Consider the following 17,335-nt stretch of genomic DNA (forward strand, 5'->3'; position numbering starts at 1 on the left):
TTCTAAGGCGTGACGTTTGGGAATGTAATTCAACGATCTGTCAAACCTTCTTTCATATTGGAAAAAAAAACTAGTAACATTTTTGACAGCTCGTTTACCGAATGAAGTTGGCATCTTTCGGTGGCCATTTTGAAGGTTCACTTTTTCTTCCTACATAGACACGCAAACATTTGCTCGTCAATTATTAATTTTTAAAAAATGTGAAAGTTAAACTAAATAAGTATAATACATATTTATGGGCCAGAGGGCTATAGAGTGGTAGGACACGGCGCTTTTAGCGGTAAGTGTTCATTTTTCTACCCAATTTCGCCATTAGAACATTGAATTTTCCAACAAGAAAATGAATGAAAATTTTAACCTAACATTTCCTTGTTACAGCCGTTGATCCTAGATCTCCGTTGATCCTAGATCTCCGTTGATCCTAGATTGTTATCATTTAACGCCTCATTTGATCATTTATCATGGGAATTTTCCCGTAAATTTCATTTTGGATCGTACATGTTACGTTTTATATCGGATTCCATCCCGGAATTGGTGTGATGGAATGCAGTTTTCGGCCTGTGGAATTAGTTAGATATTCGACATGTGCCTAGCTTATTCTCTATTTTAACAAATTTTGTGATAATTTGGACTTTATTTTTTTATAACCTAGTGTGTGGCCATGTGGCCCAGGTACTATAAGTTTGTTTATTTTGATCATTGTAACTATATATAAGACATATAAAATTAAGACAAGAACAAAGGGGCGATACCTATTATAAATTGTCATATTTTTTTTTCCTCTTTAATAAATAAAATTTGTATAAAACTTTAGAAATTTAATAAATTAATTTTTAATAATAAATTTTAAATTCTTTGATTTTTATTCACCAATATTTATTTCTTGAGGACATTTGGCGTCCCGGAATAGAGAGCACGGCTAGGTGGACCGAATCTCTGACTTGCGATTAAAAGTCCAGGCCTCGGCAAGTCTATCTGTGGAGATTTCTATCCAGCTGGCTGGCGCCCGAAGGTTTTCCCTATATCCATTTTATATATATATATTTTGTCAGCTGGAAGTAAAAGTAAGGAATTAATTCTATTGTTTTGTTTTTTTAAATAAATTTTATTTTAAATTTTTCACCTATTGGGTGGTGAAAAATTTTCTTTGTTACAATTGGCGCCCGAACAGGGACTGATTTTTATTTGGGAACCTAGTTGTGTTGATTCTCATAGTATTAGTGAATAAATATTTTAATTGTTCTCGTTCTTGTCTTAATTTGTATTTTTTGTAATATTTTAAGGTGTATTGTATTCTTGTAACTTATTTTTTTCCTATTGTATGCCTAGATACTAAGATGTTTGTCTTAGCATAGCAATTTAAGTGTGCTCGCCTAGTTAATAAGCGTAGTTTATTTTGAGGTTTTTATATTACTATTATTTATGTGTTACTAGTGAAAATGCTACCTTTTACCTAAAAAGGCCATTTCTTTGTAAGAAACGGAGCCAAAAACTTGATAGGTGTCGCTGTGACCAGTTTTCTCTTGAAAATGATAGGTGCACGACGATTGAAAATCTATTTTATTTAATTTTATCTATTTTTTTTAGGCTTTTCCAAATTTTGTTAGAAGAATCTTCTAGAGAATAGACAGCGTTTGTAGTCCCAGGTCGTGGTCTATTTGTATTCGTTAGGATGTTATTTGGTATGACAAATGCACCGTCGAATTACACAGACTTTCTGATCGTTTGTTTGGACCAGATTTTGATAACGAAGTCCTGTTACCTAGATGATATTATTATTTTACTTTCAAAAGATTTTAAATTCATTCAGCATTTTAGATAAATAAATATCAAAGATTAAAAGATTCTAGACTTACAATTAACCTAAATAAATCTGAATTTTGCTAAAGAATATAATATTCCAAAAATATTTCATAACATACTCCTCAGAATAACCCAGTTGAACGTTTTAACAAAACTATTGAGACTTGCTTAGCATGCTATGTTGAAAGTGACCATAGAACGTGGTCTAAATATTTACCCCATGTTCAGGCAGCTATTAATGGCACTATTAATTTAGTTACAGGATACACACCTAATTTTCTTATGTTTGGTAGGGAAGTTTTCCTTGATGGATCCTTACATAAATTTTATTCTATCTCTGACCCTTCAGAGTTAACTATTGGTAGTCGTTCAGATTATTCGGACGCACTTCTTACTTTGAGTAATATTTTTGATAAAACTGTTAGTAATCTGGCCAAGTCATATAGACGAAATGCCAAATACTACAATGAAGGAAGAAAAAGCATTTCTTATTGTGTTGGAGACACAGTTTGGAGGCGCAACTTTGTGCAATCCAATGCTGCTTCTTTCTTTTCCGCAAAATTAGCCCCTAAATTTGTTAAATGTAAAATAATAAAGAAAATTTCAGATAAAGTATATTTATTAAAAGATTTGGAAAAAAATAGTACAGGTAGATACCATATAAAAGATATTCTTAAAATTTGACAAAATTAAAACTTAAAATTAATTTTAACAGGAAAAGAATCTAGCAGAAGCTAACACAATAAGGACTCATTATTATTTTGTGTAGGATTTTTTTGGCTCCTTTGTCAGTCCTACCGATTTGTAGGTTGCGGCTATGCAGTTGCTCCGCATTACCTCTCCTTTTTGTATATATTGTATATTTTTGATTTTATAGTTCTGTTTATAAGAGATCTTTTGGTAGCGGTTATGCAGTTGCTTCGTTTTACCAGGCTCTTGAAGAACTCATTTTTGGTTGCGGTTTTGCCTTTGTTTGCACCGTATTACCTAATTTTATTGTAAATATGTATAGTTTTCTTTTATGGGATTACGGTTTAGCACATGCCCCGTACTATCCTCCTGCTTGTTCTGCTATAGTCAGTCAGGTAGTTTTGTAAATATGTACAGATCTTTTGTGGGATCATGGTTGGCACATGCTCCATGTTATCCTCCTGCTTGTGTCTGTTTTATCGGCAAGTAGATGTATATATTTTTTTTCTATGTGGGTCTTTAGTACTCATCCTTGGCCTTGTCTCACACATGTGGACATGTTCGCTAGGTCCTTGCTTTAGGCAGGACGATGTTTTAGGTGTTGCTCTTTTGTAGCGCATCTTTATTATGGATGGTTCGACAATGCGCGGCGAGGGTGCCTGAGTGCTTTGTTCGGTTGCATACCATTCCGAAAACCCCTTAGCTAGGTTAGTTCGTCAATACGCGGCGAGGGTGCCTCAGTGGATTGATCAGTTGCATACTAACTCTAGACTCTTCTTTTTATTTTGGCTTATGTTGTGTTAGGTTGGTTTGCCATTTCACGGCGTTGATGCTTAGTGTCTTGGTCAGTAGTATACCAATCCTAATCACACACTCTTTAGAAAGTTTTCTTCCCTTCTTCGCTAGTTTGGTTTGCCATTTCACAGCGTTGATGCTAGTGTCTTGGACAGTAGTATACCAATACTATGCAAATCTAGTTTAGGAATTTTGTTTTAATGGATTGCTTCTCAATCTGTATTTATTAATGATTATTTGGTTGTTTTGGCTTACATAAATTTAGATATTTAACTTTCCTTTTGTTTGGTAGTTCCCTTTGTTTTGTCTTATAGAATTGTTTAGGGTAAAGAAAAAAAAGGGTTTTTTTTTCTTTTCTCTAGAAAGGGGAAATTGTAACGTGTACCTTAGCGGTCCCGTTACATCCTTTATTTAGATCGCATATTTTTATTAACATAACCTGAAATCTGTTTGTAGACCTTTTATACGTCATATGTCAGTGTCCCAAACTTCACCATGACGTTTCTAAGGCGTGACGTTTGGGAATGTAATTCAACGATCTGTCAAACCTTCTTTCATATTGGAAAAAAAAACTAGTAACATTTTTGACAGCTCGTTTACCGAATGAAGTTGGCATCTTTCGGTGGCCATTTTGAAGGTTCACTTTTTCTTCCTACATAGACACGCAAACATTTGCTCGTCAATTATTAATTTTTAAAAAATGTGAAAGTTAAACTAAATAAGTATAATACATATTTATGGGCCAGAGGGCTATAGAGTGGTAGGACACGGCGCTTTTAGCGGTAAGTGTTCATTTTTCTACCCAATTTCGCCATTAGAACATTGAATTTTCCAACAAGAAAATGAATGAAAATTTTAACCTAACATTTCCTTGTTACAGCCGTTGATCCTAGATCTCCGTTGATCCTAGATCTCCGTTGATCCTAGATTGTTATCATTTAACGCCTCATTTGATCATTTATCATGGGAATTTTCCCGTAAATTTCATTTTGGATCGTACATGTTACGTTTTATATCGGATTCCATCCCGGAATTGGTGTGATGGAATGCAGTTTTCGGCCTGTGGAATTAGTTAGATATTCGACATGTGCCTAGCTTATTCTCTATTTTAACAAATTTTGTGATAATTTGGACTTTATTTTTTTATAACCTAGTGTGTGGCCATGTGGCCCAGGTACTATAAGTTTGTTTATTTTGATCATTGTAACTATATATAAGACATATAAAATTAAGACAAGAACAAAGGGGCGATACCTATTATAAATTGTCATATTTTTTTTTCCTCTTTAATAAATAAAATTTGTATAAAACTTTAGAAATTTAATAAATTAATTTTTAATAATAAATTTTAAATTCTTTGATTTTTATTCACCAATATTTATTTCTTGAGGACATTTGGCGTCCCGGAATAGAGAGCACGGCTAGGTGGACCGAATCTCTGACTTGCGATTAAAAGTCCAGGCCTCGGCAAGTCTATCTGTGGAGATTTCTATCCAGCTGGCTGGCGCCCGAAGGTTTTCCCTATATCCATTTTATATATATATATTTTGTCAGCTGGAAGTAAAAGTAAGGAATTAATTCTATTGTTTTGTTTTTTTAAATAAATTTTATTTTAAATTTTTCACCTATTGGGTGGTGAAAAATTTTCTTTGTTACAAGTTCTAGACAAAAATTGTGGGACAGACTGGATTGAAACTGCATCCCTCTGGCTATAGCAACCTTGGGATGCTTAACAGAAGTATTACAAAAGGATGGACTGTATTTTGTGTTTTTTTTTTTTAACTCTCAATATAAATTAAGCTGTGCTCCTGTGAAAAAGGACCCCAGATGAAACTAGTCAGGCTTACGTCGACTAAGCACATGAGTATAGACAGGAGTATCTATATTTATAAATTAAGCTAATGTAAAGTTTTCTTTAAGGTACTTGCTGGAGGCAGGGGAAAGGGTGCCTTCAAAAATGGCCTCAAAGGTGGTGTCCGAATGGTTGACAAGTGAGTTAAAATTTGAAAAATAGTAATTAAATTAGGGATATATTATGATATAGTAGCAATCACACTGAAACCAACAAAGAGAAATATATATCATAAATGCACTATAAACGTGAGTGCAGTGATTGTTTTTTTTTTTATTATTTATACACAATATGTGGAATATTGTAATAAATCAAATCTAGGTATAGTATGTGACAGTTCGAAATGGCAATCAGGGTGGGGACGCCCCACACACCCGCATAGCCTCTGCGTTGACCTGGTGCAGGCGAGCGCGGGTGTGCGGGGCGTCCCCCTGCCTCATACCCCGATTGCCATCTAAGCCTGTCGCGAACTATACTTGCTAATTGATAAAGTACAAGCGAAGCGAGCACCATTTTTCTTAATATTATTCACAGAATGAATAGGGCAATAGGACGATGATTGTGTTAAAACTTGTATGAGTCAAATAAGTGTTATTTTTTTAATTGTAGCCCTCAAACAGCCGGAGATATAGTGGGCAAAATGCTGAAGCAGTATTTAGTGACGAAGCAGACTGGCGCGGCGGGGAGGATCTGCAACATGGTTATGGTTACGGAGAGAAAATTCCCGCGACGAGAGTTTTACGTCGCCATCATGATGGAACGCAGTTTCAATGTGCGTATTTTACGAAAACATTCTTCACAGAATTTATATGTGGCTTTGCCAGTTGCTAGCACCGCGCCGTGTCCCCAGTCAAAGAAATACTTCATACAGTCGGTCGACGGAGATTGACGAATTCGATAGATATTATATGGATAACTAGTTGATGCCCACGACTTTGTTCGCGTGGATATAGGTTTTTAAAAATCCCGTAGGATTTCTTTGCTTTTTGGGATAAAAAGTAGCCTATGTGCTAATCCAGGGTATAATCTATCTCTATTCCAAATTTCAGCCAAATCTGTTCAGTAGTTTTTGCGTGAAAGAGTAACAAACATACACATACACATAGAAACTTTCGGCTTTATATATTACTAGCTGATACCCGCGACTTCGTTTGCGTGGATGTAGGTTTTTTAAAATTTCCGTAGGAACTCTTTAATTTTCCGGGATAAAAAGTAGCCTATGTGCTAATCCAGGGTATAATCTATCTCCATTCTAAATTTCAGCCCAATCCATCCAGTAGTTATTGCGTGAAGGAGTAACAAACATACACACACACACACATACACACACACACACACACACACACATACAAACTTTCTCCTTTATAATATTAGTATGATTAGTGTGATATTAGTGTGATATTACAACCTTACTCCCAACTTGTTTTAAGGCAATGAACTTGACTATTAACAAGTAGGTATTATAACAGGATTGAGGTGAAGCATTTGAATGGAAATAGCTTATCCTAATCAACCTGTAGGTAAACTCCTTTTTAATCAACATGGATGAATTCCCAGGCACCATCTAGTTATGCATAACATAACTAGATGATGCCTGGGAATTTATCTGTGTTGACGCATGCATAACTAGATGTCTACATAATATAAGTAAACAGTCTAGTAAACAATTATAATATTAGGCATTTGATCAGTTTCATAACAATGCTTGACCAAAACATAATAATTATTATTTATTATCAGTCCCTTCCTGTTGTTTAAAAGTATTAATAGCAACTAGCAATACAGCATGAACTATATAAATCAGCATAATTAATTGCAAACATGGCAATTAATTTTAACTATCTGTAATTGAGTATATTAGTATCACGATCACTGTCCTTGAAACTATTTACTGATGTATTTTTCATTAAATACTTGGGCTACTTGTTTGTTAAAATATTTTTCACAACCATACTATGTAATATACAGAATTTGAAATGAATTATATAATGTTATTAATGTGAAACTGCCAGAAGAATTCAATAGACCTAAATAAACAGGCATATTGAACACATCATGAGACTTGTCTTACTCAAGACGATGATAGCATTAAGCTCTATCTTGTTTCTTTCTTTTTAGATTATATTACTTGTACCATGTCGGGTTCAAGTTGTTTAATTTCTCCGTAGTTGGATTATAGTTTTTTCAACTTTTTAAAAATATAATCTATTACTTGCAGGGCCCAGTCATCATAGCTTCATCGCAAGGCGGCGTGAACATCGAGGACGTGGCGGCGGAAAACCCCGACGCCATCACATATGAGCCCATCGACATCAAGCTAGGCATCACTGACGAACAGGTGTCGCGGGTTGTTCAGAAGGTAATGTTTGTCATTACTATGCGTTTTACTCACTCAATGGGCGATGCAGAGAGTCCTACTTGAAGTTCCTTAACATGATCAAATCAGAAATGAGGAGATCTAGAGAAAAACTCTGAGTAACTATAATAGCTCAACAGGTGAAGCTGAAGTAGCAATGGGCGATTGAGAGAACTATGAATGAAATGAAATGAAATGAAAATTTATTTCACAAATTTAGATACACGCATTTCATGGAGTCCTATGCTTGGAGTTTCTTTACAAGATCAAATCAGAAATGAGGACAGCCATAGGAATCAAAGTGATTGACAGAGTGAGTCACAGCAAAGCTGAAGTGGCAACGAGCCACGCACGTCGCACATAGTCCGAAAAACTCAAGCCAAGCCTATAATGCAATAAAAAAATCATGTACTCAAATTCTTGTTTTTAATATAAAACAATTAACTGAGTAAAAATGTTTATTTTTTAGATTGGTCTTGATGACAACAAAGAGGCCTGTGGTATGATCAAGAAGATGTATGACCTGTTTCTTCAGAAGGATGCACTTTTGATTGAAATCAACCCTTACGCTGAAGATGCCATAACTGGCCAATGTGAGCTATTAAATTATCAAGTCAAATTAACCTTGCCACTTCGTTTAGATGTAAACAGTAGTAATAAATTGTAAATAGGTATGTACTCATTATGTACTATGATCAATACAATTAGGAACAACGAAAAGAAATCTGTGATGGCAGAGCATGTTCTAAAACCAGGTGCAAAACCATTCTTACACATTCTACCATATTATACTGGTGTGTAAATTGTTGTCAGTTTTAATTAGTCTGTTTCATTCATAAGTCAACATTTAATGTAAAAAAATAAAATTTTCATGTCATAGTAGGTTAAATAAAAGAAAAAGGCAAATGAAATAAAACAAGCAAAATAAATTGAAATAAAATGAAAGCAAATTTTATTGCACATCTTTCGAAATGTATACTTAATTTATTCTTCTGAAAAAGTTTATTTGACGATTGAAAAAGCAGCTCTAACATTTTTCATGCAATCAGTCTTTCGACTATGAGCTGACGTGTTGGATAGATTTTTCTCATTTTATCACTAGTTCCCACTAGAATAGTCATATTAGAATAGACCTGGATTACTGCTTATCCAGGGCTAAAAGCCCTAATTTAATTATAAATATTTTCCAGTCTTCTGCTTGGATGCCAAGTTCAGATTCGACGACAACGCGCAATACCGACAAAAAGAGCTTTTCGCGCTCAGAGACATCAGCCAAGAAGACCCCAAAGAAATTGATGCGGCTAAGTTTGACTTGAACTATATTGCTCTTGATGGTAAGTTGAAATCAAATTCTGCTTTGTTATTGAACGTTTTTAAATTTTAGACGTAATAAAGTCCAATTCAGCTTGCACAACAATGTGACCCAAAAATTTTATTCACCTACGATACGCCTCTCTTTCTATCGCGTAACTCTTATTCCTGCTGATGCAGCGCGAGCTAAATTGGACTTTATTGCATCGCTACAAGTGTCGCTTTTTATTTAAACGTATTTGCGGAGTGAGCCTTCCGTACGTGTAAGGTATTAACTCTGTGATAATTATTTATTAGTATGGATGCTTTATTGCAGGCAGCATCGGGTGCATGGTGAACGGCGCGGGGCTGGCGATGGCCACAATGGACATCATCAAGCTTTACGGCGGCGACCCCGCCAACTTCCTCGACGTGGGCGGCGGCGCCACCGCGCAGGCTGTCTCGGTAATATACTATTCATATTATGACTATATTACGCAGCATTGGGTGTAGGTGACCGGCGCAGGTCTGGCGATGACCACTTGACTAGCGATGGGCGATTGTTGCAAAAAACAATCAATTGAATCGAATCATTAAACAATCGATTGTGGATTTATTCGTCTTCATAAAAAACAATCGAATAAAATCGACAATCGATAACTTTTCGATCCATTTGTCCCAGGCCCGCGCGCTATGCAACAATTGAATAATAAGAAACAATCGTTTGTTTTTCGATTGATCAATTTATTATTTGAATGACTATATGGACATCATCAAAATTTCCTCTTTACATAGTTTCTGAATAAAATGGCTGTGCCACAGATGGATAGACAGACAGGACTGTAAGGGTTCCTTTTATTACAGAACCATAAAAATTGTGACAGTTTACTAATCAGCATCGTCGTTGTCACCAGGAAGCCTTCAGGATTATCCTGTCAGACCCCAAGGTGACGGCCATCTTGGTGAACATATTCGGAGGCATCATGCGATGCGACGTCATCGCGGAGGGAATCATCAACGCAGCCAAGAACCTCAACATCCAGATACCGGTCATCGTACGTTTGCAGGTAACGTCATCATCATCATCATCATTGTTAACCGATAGACGTCCACCTGCTGGACATAGGTCTCTTGTAGGATGTTCCACAAGCTACTGTCTTACGCCGCCTGAACCCAGCGGCTCCTTGCGACTCGTTTGCAGGTAACAACAGGTGAACAGGTATTTCAGTGATTTTGAACATAAATAATAATAAGTAATCGATTTTTTATTTTCTTTTAAGTAAATTTTAGGTGAAGCATGCGATAATTCTGATATATAGTCACATAAATCTGAAAAAAAGTTTCGCTTCGATTTTTTGTTTTAATTAACAAAAAAGAAGTATGTAAATAAACACTTTTAGATGTTATTTTTTTATATCCGTTACTCTGATTCTTCCACGGATCTCTCCTGCATTGACTATCGGAAATTCAATCTAACGATAGTTTGAGTGAAGCCAATATTCGTATGTTTCCAGGGTACAAAAGTGAACGAGGCGCGGAAGCTGATCGCGGACTCCGGGCTGCGCATCGTGCCGCGCGACGACCTGGACGAGGCGGCCAAGCTGGTGGTGCAGCTGTCGGAGATCGTGGGGCTCGCCAAGCGCGCCGGCGTCGAGGTCAAGTTCGACATCCCCCGATACATGCTCGAGAAGTGAACACTGACGCCACACACGGCTCAAGTCCCCTTCACACGGCATTAACACCGCACGTTTTTTGTAGGACAAAGTGTTCAGTGTGAAACAATCCATACTTCATTATATAAATGAGAAAGTATGCCTGTCTGTCTGTCTGCTAGCTTTTCACGGCCCAACAGTTTAACAGATTTTGATGAATTTGGTACAGAGTTAGCTTACATCCCGGGGATGGACATAGGCTACTTTTTATACTGGAAAATCAAAGAGTTCCCACGGGACTCTTAAAGGTCATCCGTTTAACCGATTTATGTGAAATTCGGTACAGAGGTAGTTTGCGTTCCGGAAATTTTTTTTTTTTTTTTTTTTTTTCACATCTCTTCCATCTGCAATCAGTCGGTGGACTATGAACAGATTTGAGGACCAAATATTTTATCAGTTTAGGCTTTGCACATCCAGCGATGTGACATCCCTTCAAGATAAGTATTAATTACTATATGCTGGCCAGTCTTGTCCTCTTAAGGCGGAACATGCTGTAACTGGGATCCAGAAGTTGGACTGCTAGGCTGTTTTTATGACCCTCAAGTCTCTGTTTATAGGCCTCAAGTGACCTGTCTATTTCCTCCTTTACTGTGGGGATTTCTGTGTAGGCATGCACTTCACTGTTTTTTGTGAACCATGGTGCGTTACATAAGACCTTCAAAACATTGTTCTGGAAGCGCTGGAGTATCTCAATGTTTGAGTGGCTTGCTGAACCCCAGAGCTGAATGCCGTAAGTCCATACTGGTTTGACGATGCATTTATATATGAGAAGCTTATTTTCAAAGCTCAGTGAGGACTGTCTGCCTATCAGCCAGTATAGTTCTCGAAATTTCCAGTTGGCCTGATCTCTTTTTTTCTTGATGTGATCTCTCCAAGTCAACCTCCTATCCAGGTGCATACCTAGGTACTTGATTGTTGTTTGCGTAGGTAGGATGGTCTCGTCTAGTTTGACAGGTGGGCAATCTCCTTTTTTCAAAGTAAAAGTTATATGGCTCGATTTCGCTGCACTAGCTCTTATTCTCCATTTTTTTAGCCAGGAGCTTATTTTGCTGAGATGTTCTTGTAGTTTGAGCGATGCAATATTGGCGTCGTTGTTGCAGGCCAGTAGAGCAGTGTCATCGGCATATGTCGCTGTGATCACGTCTTTTGACACAGGTAAGTCGGCAGTGTAGATGGTATACAAGACAGGGCCTAGTACAGATCCTTGTGGAACTCCTGCTTCAATGGGATAGAAGGTAGATAAGCTGTCATCACATTTGACTTGGAATATCCGTTGAGATAGATAAGACTTCATAAGCATATATGCTGTGTTTGGTAAACAGCGTTTCAATTTATAGAGTAGACCTTTGTGCCAGACCCGGTCAAAGGCTTGTTGGATATCTAGGAATGCTGCTGAACAATATTCTTTCCGTTCCAATGCTTGACGGACTGTGTGTGCAACTCGATGAATCTGTTCAGTTGTTCCATGGTGGGCACGAAATCCAAATTGGTGGTCTGGTATTACATTTTGTTCTTCTAGGAGTGGAAGAAGACGCTGTAGGACTACTTTCTCGAACAATTTTGAAAGTAATGGGAGAAGACTTATTGGCCTGTATGAGGATACTTCCGTTGGGGGCTTTCCTGGCTTAGCTACCATGTTTATAATAGAAGCTTTCCAAATCGAAGGAAAGTACTGTAATCGTAAGATTGCATTGAAAATTATTGTAATCAGCACAATTCCTTTTCTTGGCAATTCTTTTAGAACCTCAGCTGTTATGAGGTCATACCCAGGCGCCTTTTTTAACTTTAGATTGTTGATATGTCTACAAACTTCTCTTGGAGTTACTGGTCGCATTGGGAGTGACATTTGGTGATCACTTTTTAGAAACACGTCGATCTCGTCTTCAGGATGTGAGACATCTGGGTCGTTAGGTTTAAATACGCCTTGTAGGAATTGGGCAAATAATTCTGCCTTTTCTGAGGGGTTTCTAGTCCAGTTACCATCAGTCTTCTTTAGTGGTGGCACGTGTTCCTTTGATCTTTTGAAGGTCTTAGTGATTTTAAAAAGAGAATAATCTTCTGCTTTGTGGGGGGATAAGGTTTTCAACCGATCTTGTAGGGTTATGTTTTCATTTTCATGCAACATCATTTTTAATTCTTTCTGAGCTTTGTTGAGAAGTCGTTTATCATGTGCGTTTCTACTTGTGTGCCATTTTCTTCTAAGGCTTCTCTTTTCAGTTATCTTATTTCGGATTGCTATAGTGTAGTCCCGAATTTGTGGTGTAGATTCAATGTAAGGAGTAGATAACCATGCAGCTTCTTGTATAAGGTTAGTTGTATACCAGACAGCACTTTCTACTTCTTCTTCTGTTTTAAGAGATATACTCAGATTTGTTTTATCCTCTATGTAGTCCCGAAAGGCTTCCCAGTCTGTCTTTATATTGTATAGAGCGTCTCGTGGTTCCTTCAAGATAATCGTTGTGCTTAGGGTACACATAACTGGTGTGTGGTCAGATGATCCATCTAAACTTGATTCTACTTTGGTGTACACCCCCGACAATCCTTTACTGATAAAGAAGTCAATAAGGTCTGGGGTTTTACTTCGATCAGTTGGCCAATGAGTTGGTTCTCCGGTAGATAACACGCTAAGATGGTTTTCGTCAACTGCCTTTTTTAATTCTCTCCCTCTTGTGGTAGTTAATCTCGAGCCCCATGTGGTGTTTTTCCGGAAATTGACAAAACTTTTTATCCCGGAAAATCAAAAAGTTCCCACAGGATTTTCAAAAAAATTTAATCCCACGCGGACGAAGTCGCGGGCATCATCTAGATTCTAGTTGTTTATAAACGCTGTTTCAGAAACAAAATCACGTATTCCTGAAACAAATTAATATGCTTCTAAAACAGTATATAAACGGTTGAAGTAAACATTACGTGTTTATCGGTATGTTTCAATGCTACCCGCACGTCGGCACTTATCCTGCAAAAGACGTGTTGTTATCGTGTGAACGGGGTCTCGGCTATCATACAGTTCAAAAACGAGCAGTGTCAGACTATTGAATTTAATTAAAAATATATTGAATTTAAAATGTTCTAAGTGCCAGAAATATAGACCTTTATCATCACATCACATCCAAGACTGCAGTCTTATTGGTATGTGATGAATGATGATGATACTTTTAAAATGTTCGCGATTAACTGTAAAGGCCTTATGGTTAAAATCGTTTAATAAAAAAAAAAAATTCGTTTCTGAACTATATAAAAGCTAAGCCGTATTCACGCTTTACATCATACGACACTGGGGGTTTGTGCACAAATTAACGACTGCAAACTTAATTAGGTGATTTATGTTACATCAAAGTCATTCAATAAATTACTTTACATTGATTTAACTTTAAACGATGAACAATATAAATACGACTATTTATATTAGTGTTCCCAGGATATTTGTGCACTAATCCTCAAAAATACAAAGAATAATAATTATACTCTTTGCCATCCTATTAATCTCATAACTTCGTCGAATATCGCCGTGGGACGTAAGTTAGTCACGCTGTGAGCGTACTGCTAAATGTATATGAATTATGCGAGCTGTGTTATTTATTCATATTAGATTGATATGTAGATAGTAGGAACAAATGTTTCATTTATTTTTTTAATTAATGTTATTTATTAACTGTTTTATTGTATTAATCGTACCTTGTCATATTAAGTTTCCATTAGCTTACTCATGTTCACTTGATCGATATTTACATAGTAATGTATAAAGGTCATAGATCATTAGAGCCACCCGGCACCCAACCAGCACCACCTCGTCGTTCGGCGTCCACTCTTCTACAACTTATCCACGGGTGGGTGCCGCGTTGTCACTTGTGAACCTCGGGTGGTCAACAACTGAACGTCGCGTGGTCGACGAGTGGATATCGCGTGGTCCACAAATTTTCGATTATTCTATAAGTTTTTCTTTATTCATTTTAAAAACAAAATGATACGAGCAACAGGTTCGAAAGAAACGCTAGAAATTAAGGGTTGGGGGAGCGGCGCGCCGCCGATCCATTGTCCTCGCGCGCAACCACTCGCAGGCTGTGTATGTGAGTTTTGAATGTATGCCACATTCAAAACCCGCGCGTGGGCAACGCCACGCAAAAGCGTGCGAGCAACGGGTGGTTACCGTATGGTCCACTCGCCGTCCGCGCCTGGTCAGCCCGCTGGTGAGGCGCTCCAGTGATGTAGAGAGAGTAAACTCATTGTGCTCCATACAAAAAAAAATACTAACCACTCGAGGTGCTGGTTAGATGCCGGGCGGGTCTAATGAGCTATGACCTTTAATTAGTTAGTAAGTGCACTGTGTTTAATCACCATAGTAATCAATCAGTGTGTCGCGATATCTACTACTTCTAGTAAATATAAAATGTACATTAATTATTCTCGTGTTCAAAATACATGACAACCTGTTGTTCTCTTGCGTAGCAGTGAAAGTCTCCTATACAAGTGGCCCCAGGTTCGAGATATAGATAGTGTGTACTGAAGTAAACAAGTAATAATTAAAAAAAAAAAAAAATAACAACTGCCCTGCCATATTGAATTGGTTTCAAAAATTCATAACCAGTGTCACTCGGGATGCTGTTAGGATTCTAACGATACCACATAATCTAAATCTATTCAGGCATTTAGAAGTTATGGTGCAATAAAGAAACACATATATGAAACCTGAAAATGTTGAACTCCTTTTTTTGGGCAGTCTCTTAGTTAAATATACCCATAGTCAGTAATGATTGATTTTTCTTTAAAAACAATGTTGGTTGTTGTGTAATTGTTATATTTCTTATAAAAACTGATATTTTTTTTCCGAAATTCGAATATATCTTTAAAATACTTAAATAAGCACCGTATAGAGTATTGTAACTCATTATTTTAAGTTGTGTATTAAGTTGTATAATTAGAAATGACACTATCGAAACTAATTAGCGAAACTCCGACCTATTTTTTGGGCACTGTATGAAGTGTCCCCAGACGTGTATTGTTGCAATAATCATGTACATATAGTACCGTACATACTTGTATGTTCATTTGTATATAGCGAACTTTGACCTCAAGTTCATTATATTATTATGTATTCGTCAATGGGTATTCTTGAAGTACAATAAGTTTATTTATTTATCCAAGTGATATTTATTTTTTGGCTGTTAACAGTGGTTGAAATATAATAAACTATTTGGATTGTAGAATGTAGTTTTCTTTATCAATAAACATTTAAGAAACCATTCATATTATGGTCATCATATCATACAATATCATACATGATATTAGTTGTGTATTTTTTAAGTATTAGTATTAGAAATTCATTATTTGTGATTTATATAATTATTAGGTACCTGGCTGACTGGCGTAATAAATCAAGGTACAGCTTATCTACTGGGTATTATAATTTGAGATTTTGCATGTAGGTTCACACACTCTCTATGACACCCCACTAAGGATTTTGAGAAATTCCAAGGGGATCTTTGTTGACATAAAATTGAACATCTTATACAAAACCACTTGACCAATAAATAATTTAATCTCCCTACCTGCAACATTTTCACGGCCCATCTGCTTGAGATTTAGAAGATTTCATTATTTTGGTACAGCATCTCGGCCCCACAATATTAATTAAACTATTAGGACCTACAAGATTTAAAAAATTTATTGCTCACGTCGTAGTTGTGGGCATCATCTGGGTCAAAATAAATCTATACTATATTATAAAGAGGAAACCTTTGTATTTTTGTATTGAATAGGCTCAAAAACTACTGGACCGATTTCAAAATTTCTTTTACCATTACTTAGAGGGATTCTTCCGAATCCGTATAGGCTATATTTTATCCCGGAAAATAGAAAAAATAAATGTCCACCCGTGCGAAGCCGGGGCGGGTCGCTAGTCTATACATAAAAAAAATCGCCGGATTGTACGAGTATGTACGCGCATAACTTCCGACTGCACCAAATTCAATTAGTTCTATTTTATTTGTGTTCATTATTGTCAGGAACAAGGTTTGTATCAAAGAATTTTTTGGAAAAGGCAGTACTCGTGGGATGCGGACGAAGTCGCAGGCAACAGTTAGTGTTTAATAAATCTGGAAAAGTCTCAATAGCTCAGCGGTTGTTGAGGCCGACTGAAATGCGAAACTTCGTAGGTAAAATTCCCACTTACCACATTTCGAGCTTTACGTTACCTTGGGGGGAAAGGCGAATATAAGTCATGTTCTAATAAGGTTCTAATATGCATTGCATAAAATCCTAAACGATTTTTTACTAAGTCTGGATTTGACTGTCTGTCTATTATAAGCAACTAGCTGATGTCCGCGACGTCGCGTGAATATAGGTTTCTTAAAAATCTCGTAGGAACTCGAATTTTCTGGGATAAAAAGTAGCCTATGTGTTAATCCAGGGTATAATCTATCTCCATTCTAAATTTCAGTCAAATCCGTCCAGTGTTTTTGCGCGAAGGAGTAACAAATATCCAATAACAAATCCACACATAAACTTTCGTCTTTACAATGTTAGTTTGATGTGATTAAGCCTTGAAAGTTATCTTTTCAAGTCTAATTTGCTTAAGCGATCTTGACTAAAGACACGGATCGCGTGCACCCTGAAGACAATGGATACTTTTCGTCTCAGAAAATAGCTTCCCCCGGATTCTTAAAAATCTAAATGACTTCGGATGAAGCTAGTTTTGAAAAAATAAAAAACTATGCATTTCTTGCGCACTTTATAAATAAAAAATATATTTTTAGGTTGCAATCACTTATAGCAAAAGTGGTGACCCAGGTGGAGGTGGCGGTTCTTGCTGTGAAGAAAATAAACGCTAGAAAAATACAT

General features: G+C 36.7%; 1 protein-coding gene and 1 long non-coding RNA gene across 3 annotated transcripts in view; one reads left to right on the forward strand and one right to left on the reverse strand.

The window, feature by feature from the left end:
• Positions 1 to 17,335, forward strand: part of LOC123864237 (succinate--CoA ligase [ADP-forming] subunit beta, mitochondrial) — a 29,393-nt gene that overhangs the window by 1,696 nt on the left and 10,362 nt on the right. Inside the window, exons 3-10 of one of the 2 annotated variants that reach the window (XR_006795734.1) lie at positions 5,209 to 5,279; positions 5,750 to 5,912; positions 7,359 to 7,499; positions 7,966 to 8,089; positions 8,687 to 8,830; positions 9,124 to 9,251; positions 9,701 to 9,853; positions 10,301 to 10,540. Coding sequence is in view for 1 of the 2 variants with exons in the window: in XM_045904527.1 (XP_045760483.1) it covers positions 5,209 to 5,279; positions 5,750 to 5,912; positions 7,359 to 7,499; positions 7,966 to 8,089; positions 8,687 to 8,830; positions 9,124 to 9,251; positions 9,701 to 9,853; positions 10,301 to 10,480 (1,104 nt within the window). In the remaining variant the exon portion in view is untranslated. Of the gene's footprint in view, positions 1 to 5,208; positions 5,280 to 5,749; positions 5,913 to 7,358; positions 7,500 to 7,965; positions 8,090 to 8,686; positions 8,831 to 9,123; positions 9,252 to 9,700; positions 9,854 to 10,300; positions 10,676 to 17,335 lie in introns of those variants that run through there. The other variant, XM_045904527.1, reaches the window with a different exon arrangement.
• Positions 13,430 to 15,703, reverse strand: LOC123864248. The gene is made up of 2 exons (XR_006795735.1): positions 14,646 to 15,703; positions 13,430 to 14,557 (listed from the first exon to the last, which is right to left on the reverse strand). It is a non-coding gene; the product is annotated as an uncharacterized LOC123864248 (long non-coding RNA).

Source organism: Maniola jurtina, chromosome 4, assembly GCF_905333055.1.
Source record: "Maniola jurtina chromosome 4, ilManJurt1.1, whole genome shotgun sequence".
NCBI lineage: Eukaryota > Metazoa > Arthropoda > Insecta > Lepidoptera > Nymphalidae > Maniola > Maniola jurtina.